The sequence below is a fragment of the Myripristis murdjan genome, chromosome 14, assembly GCF_902150065.1.
Source record: "Myripristis murdjan chromosome 14, fMyrMur1.1, whole genome shotgun sequence".
In the NCBI taxonomy this organism is placed as follows: Eukaryota; Metazoa; Chordata; class Actinopteri; order Holocentriformes; family Holocentridae; genus Myripristis; species Myripristis murdjan.
Genome location: NC_043993.1, coordinates 19,825,970 through 19,832,389, shown reverse-complemented (window position 1 = coordinate 19,832,389; position 6,420 = coordinate 19,825,970). Strand labels below are relative to the sequence as shown.

The following is a 6,420-nucleotide window of genomic DNA, read 5'->3' as shown; positions in this document are numbered from 1 at the left end:
TTCTTCAGTCACAAGCATAAAATCAGATTTTCAACCATTATCCATCCATCATTGTATACATAATCAAAGGTTGTGTAAAATAAAACTATGCAATTTGAGGCAACGTGTGACAGATGACAAACCAGATGTACAAATGGTTCTGTAGTCCAGAGGTCAGGAGAAGTCATGCCAGTCCCAGGATGCCAAGAAAACAAAGCCAAGCACTAAAACTGAATGAGCTGATCACTACCTGCCATTTGTTTGTTCATTATGATTAATCTACAGAAACTAAACGGTATGATCATAACAGAATATAGCATTTGTTTATGGGCATAATAGTGATGCTAATACATTTGTCCCTGATGTGATGCAATCAGGAGCGGCAGGGGCTGCATTCCTGCACTGTGTTTCAGTTTTTTAACATGCACACTCATTCATTAATTCATTTTCCAACCCGCTTTGTGCTGGAGCCTATCCCAGCACTCATTGGGTGGAAGGCAGGGGAAACAGCCTGGACAGGTCGCTAGTCCGTCACAGGGAAAAATGCACACGGATTGGTGTAATAGGGGTGCTATAATTAAAGTGTAAAGAATTCCTCTAATGTGAGGTGTCAGAGGCCATTGGTGCAATTTTTCTAAACATGGAGTAATGCATTTGTGGCAATTGCACTGACTGACCTGATGGGGGAGCTATAATTAAAGGTCAAACTTCCAAAGTGCTATACCACTTGTCTGACTTTGATGAAACTTGCAGGGCCTCTGCATCTTGTTAATGACTGGGCCAAGGAACTCATGCATCACTCTTGTGGTGCGACACATTTCCTTTGCTCTCTTTTGCATGACTGAATATCAGATGAATAATTTACCATAACATTAAGAGGCTTAGCATTGTCATTTACTCATTCTCCCTCTTTTTCTCTATTTATAACACAATGCCAGTAGCTGATAGAGTCTCAGGATGTCCCTTACATAAAGAGGAAAACCCTTGATAAATGTTATCAGCATGCTAATGAACAACAGTGGGTGCAATTGGGAAAAAAGAGGAGACCCAGTGTGTTGTTTGTTCTTTATTCTCTGTTTGTATGACTGAGCAGTTTCTTCCAGAGGCAAATCCATATGAAAGCCAGTTGTGGGAGACAACAGGGTTCTGGCTTACAACTGGGACTGTTCTGCAGTCGCAAAAAGAAGATGCTTGGGTGTAGAATCTCCTGGGACTTTGGCTCCTTAGTTTACAGTGTCGCTACTTCTTGCTGTTGTCCTCAGTGTGTTTTACATCTTGATGATGTGGAAAGGTTAAAGGGAATCTCTTAATAGGAATGAGGTGTGTGTGTCTGTGTGTGTCTGTGTGTGTGATTGTGAGAGATAGTGTGAGAGAGTTTGTAGGCCGGGTCTAACTGGAGATTTTCTCCATTCAGATGAAGGGTGTAATTGTGTCAGAAAGAGGAGGCATATGGCAGTGGTGCAGATGTGTTTACACAGTGCGCTCAGCCGAGGTTGGCTCATTATCAGAGACAGAGAGAAGAGAGAAGAGTGAGGGCAATCTTTGACTTTCCTCTCACAATGATCTTGGCACATGGACAAGCCAGCTTTAGACAGAGAGCTTACATCTGAGGAGGCGATAAGCTGCTTCTTTACCCTCTCTTTCTTGGAGCCATCTGTTGAAATGGGTTGAAGTGCGTTTATACTGTATGTGTGTGAGTGTGTGTGTAAGAGGAAGACAGTGTGTATATTTTGTGTGGATGTGCTAACATGGGGACTCTTCACTTTTCCTCCTACTTCTTCGCCACATCAGTTTTGGCACCCATGGTGACGGGGATGGAGATCTCCGAGGACTCGATGGCTGGTTTGGCCAGTGGAGCCTCCACAGTCAGGACGCCCTCAGGTGACAGGCTGGACGTTACCTTCTCGATGTTGGCGGTGGGAGGGAGGCTGGAGGTGAGCAAAACAGCACCATCAGATTACAAGTCATACAAACCACTGGCAGAGCTGGTTGATAATAATCAATAACAATATCAAGGCTTTATCCCCTGCACTCTGATTTTTCCCTTAAATTTCACCTCAGGCAGCTTCAAAGTTGCATTTTTTTTCCCGTACTGCACATCAGTGTCACACACATATTCTGTATCTGCTGGCTGCAGTGCTTTGTTGAAGTTACATCCCACTCATACAATACTGAGTGAAATAATCAAACCCAGGCTGTTCTATGGCTACACCATCACATCAAATAGAAAACATCTTCTCATCTCACATGCCCTGCAATTCATGTTTGTGATCTCCACTACAATTTAAAATAAAGTTCTGTGGGTTTGAACAAAGTTTGGCTGCAGAGCATGCATTTGTAATGACGCTGAAGAGGACCAGCAGTCTCTCCTGGGTCAAATTCAGATCCTAGACCAGATCAGTGCTGGTAGGTACAGATGATGTTCTCAGTGTGTGTTGCGGCCCCTGGATGGCAGCAGAGCCCTATAAAGCTAAACTCAGAGCAAGAGAGAGAGAGAGAGAGAGAGAGAGAGAGAGAGAAAGAGAGGGGGGGCGGACACTCTGAGGTAGAGGCTGCTGCTGCTTTCAGAGCATGAAACTCAGCTATCAATGTCTGCAAACCCTCTAGAGGCTGGACCAGCCCCAAACTAAAGTGATTCACAGCAGTAAAGCTGCGATAAGAGGAAGTCACAGGAATCTGGTTCCTGCACAAGAAATTCATTTTCATCCTGAAAAAAAGTGCTGCAAAGCCACCATGAAACAGCCAAAACAATGCCTGTCTTTGTCAGAGCAGAGGAAATTTTTCGGCATGTTGCACGTCCTACACGACCGAACAGCAGCTCTTTTTTCAGCAGTGGGACCACACACACCCATGGAAAGTGATCAAGAATAAAATGCTTTTACAGGCAAAATTCAATTGTACATGGAGCCTTTCTTACAACTCACAGAGAGAGAGAGCTACTTGCTGATTCTGAAGACAGTATGATGCTGTACTACTCACGTGTATTTCCTGGTGAAGCATCTGGACACGAAGCCGTGCTCATCCTTCCTCTCCTCATGCTTGCCTGTGGACACAGGGGACATGTGGGTCAGAGAGGCTCCTGACTAATCTGGAAAATAATGTCATTTGATGGAGTGCGACTCAGGGGAATGTATTATGGTGCCCTGCCCTGTGCACAAAGAAAAAACTTGTGCATATAATAGTAAAAAGATATAATAACAATAAACAATCTGCTTTCTTGATATAGCACTAACCCCTAAAAAGATGGCCTTGTGTTGCACTGTCGTGAGAAACTCAGAAATAAATCAGTTATAACAGAGAATATTTGCTTTGTGAGGCCTCTGTTTAAAATCCCTCTACCCACTGCACAAATCAGCTACAGATTCACTTTTTGGCTGCAGTTTCATGATAGCTCATTGCTTAGACTTCTATAACACATGCTCTACTTAGGACATGCCATTGTTCAACTTCCGGCGCTCCTGTGGATTCAAGTGCAGGCTCACACAAAGCTCAAAACACGGAGGGCCCATGAGAGGCTGGAGCACTATTGAACTCCTCTACACCTGATATATTTCCACAAAATCAATATTTTTTTCCTCATAACTCACTTGGTATCAGTCTGTTTTTAATCTGTCATTTAAAGGAACATTTTGGACAAAACCCCTTTTTCTGACTTACCCAGACTGAGACAAGGTGTGTGATACCATTTTCACGTCTGTACGTCTGGTGCTTCGGTTCTTATGCTTAGCATTTTCTGTTGGCTTAGCATAAAGACTGTAGTGAAGTGTAGTGATGTGTATTTCAAATGCACATGATACACTGTGTAAATAAGCCAGCTTGTGAGTTGCCGTAAGGTTTATTTTTTCACTTTGACGGAGCTAGGCTAATGACTCCCATAGACGTCAAGTCTTTATGCTAAGCTAATAGGAAATGCTACCCATAGGAACAGAAACAGTGGATGTACAAATGTGAAAATGGCATCTTGTCTCAGCCTGGATGAGTCAAAAAAAGGGTATTTTGCCCCAAACACTGGAATATTCCTTTAATTCAAAGCACAGGTAGAGGAACAGAATGTGTCAACACTGATGGTAGGTGTTATTACAACAAAACAACTTCAAGCTATGATATATGCCAGACCGTAAAGATACATAATACATGTGTTTATCTATTGCTGTATGTATAACAGTAACAGGCATGGTGTTGCCTGCATCATATAACAGTGTGTTTGTGGAGGATTTTGTGTCAGTTATTACACTCATAGAGCTCGAAACAGTGTTAGCCATATCCATAACCTTCATCATACCCTCTTCATCTCTCATTATCAGCCCTGCAGACACTCAGACACCTGGCACTAGCGATGAAATATGGCCCCTCATTCTGGCTCTCTATAATATGTTTGTTATGACAACGGACAGATAAAGGCCCTTTACCGCAGGGAGCTGTCCTCATTTCAACAGGGCAACACTGCCAGTGAGAGTGTGTGTCTGCCTGGGCCAAGGAGCCACTTTTCCAACTGCTACTGAAGGGTCATTTGTTGTTAGTATACATGTAAAAGACAGGGGAGAGGGTCCCAGTCTTCAGCATAGAGGCGGCACCCTAAACTCTCTACACCAAAGCATATCACATCACCTTTGAACATGTAGTCCTTGTTCTCCCGAAGCTTATGAGAAATATGAGATGCCAATTAGGGGTGTAAAGTCACTTGGACCCGCTCTCGCGCTTTGTTTATCTTTGCTCTCTGTGGCTAATATGTCAGCAGTGAATAGGAATATGCCCCGGACCTGGATGAGCACCAGCAGTCCATTTAAAGTAGCAGAAACAGCGGGTGAGTCACAGCTAAATCCCCCACTTTAAGTGGATGATTCTTTGTGAAATGGCAGGCAGTGAAGGGCTTGAGAGTGAAAGCTGCAGAAAGCTGTGCTATTATGTGACCCGGGCCTGCCCTTTCTTCAGGTTTGTTCTCTGATAAAGCAAGCCAGACATTGAACACTATCACAATCCGAGGAGTTATTTAATATGCAGTTTGGGCATTGTAGTCATTTGCCAGTCGTTGCATAAACCCACTCCCACATGTTGAATTGTGCGTTGTTTTGTGTGTGTGTGTGTGTGTGTGTGTGTGTGTGTGTGTGTGTGTGTGTGTGTGTGTGTGTGTGTGTGTGTGAGTCATGATAGAGGAATCTACTGCGTCCGGAATCTACTGCGTCCGCCTTGTACTTGACCCGACAGAAAGGTTTCCTGCCTTTTTATGTTGCCGTGTCTCTGTTCTGTAGCAGTGTCTCTTGCACACAGAGAAGACAGAAGTATACGCTTTCTGTTGTGGATCATATATCAGCAAGAACAGGGGAGCTATACTTCATCTCACGGTTTGAGCTGGCCGAGCGCCCTGCCTGTGTTGGAACTTTATTCATCCATCCTGAAAGTTATTTTTAACCCCTTGAACTCGGATTTCCCTTAAATTTCCCATAAACTAGCTTCGAATTTAGATTTTTTTCTATATTGTATGATAATGTCACAAATATATTCTGTATCTGCCGGTTGCAATGCTTCAATCAAGCGACATCACACACACACTGAGTGAAATATTCACACCCAAGATGCTTTATGTCTGTGCCATTACATCAACTGGAAAATATGTCAATGTCTTGTGCATCATTTTATACGCCTTTCCTTGTAATTCAGCAGGGCATGTGTGGTATCTTTGGAAACCTTGTGATCTCCACTAGAATTTAAAATAAAGCTCTGAGGGGTTTGAAGGAGCAATGACACACCCACCACCGGGAGCAGCAGACCTGAACAGGTTAAATAATGTGTCTAAGTTGATCTGAGCATATTGCACATGGTCAGGCAGTTAGTAAGAGGTGCATGGAGGTTGATAGAAACTTCTGCACTAAAATACAAATTAGGGGGTGAGTGAGGAAGATGTGAGGGCTCACCAGTGATCTCTAGCACACCGTCCTTGGTCTTCACCACCAGCTCCTCAGGGGAGAAGTGGTTGACATCCAGGGAGATCTTCCAGTTGTCTGGGGTCTGTTTGACCTCTGACATGCCACTGCTCATCTGGCGGGTCAGGGCACGAGCCTGCTGGGCCATGACGGCAGGGTGGGCCATCATGGGGGTGTGTGGGACCATAGCCTGGGCCATCATTGAGTTCAAGTCCGGGGCCATGAGAGACGGCCGGATGTACCCTGGCCAGTGGGTTGTGGGGAAAGGGGAGAGGTCCTCAGGCAGGGTGGGCATGCCGAAAGACTGGTCGAAGATGCGGCTCCCTTGGTACCACTCACGGAACGGGTCCCAGCTCGGGGTGCGGAGCAGGGTGAAAGGGATGCGTCTCTCTGTCATGGCTGTCGAGGAGAAGGAAGAGGAGGAGGAGTGTTGCTGTTTTGGAGAGTTTCTGGCCGCAAGAGGAAATCACCCTTTGGTCTGTTTTCAAAAGGTTTCCCACTCCCAACGTGCTGTCTGCTT

General features: G+C 44.8%; 1 protein-coding gene across 1 annotated transcript; it reads right to left on the bottom strand.

Annotated features, from left to right (window-relative positions):
* Positions 1–1,032: 1,032 nt before the first annotated feature.
* On the bottom strand, positions 1,033–6,420 carry hspb1 (heat shock protein, alpha-crystallin-related, 1). The gene is made up of 3 exons (XM_030068010.1): positions 5,892–6,420; positions 2,959–3,022; positions 1,033–1,907 (listed from the first exon to the last, which is right to left on the bottom strand). Exons 1-3 carry the CDS (start codon positions 6,295–6,297, stop codon positions 1,751–1,753), a joined length of 627 nt encoding a protein of 208 aa, XP_029923870.1. The 5' UTR covers positions 6,298–6,420; the 3' UTR covers positions 1,033–1,750.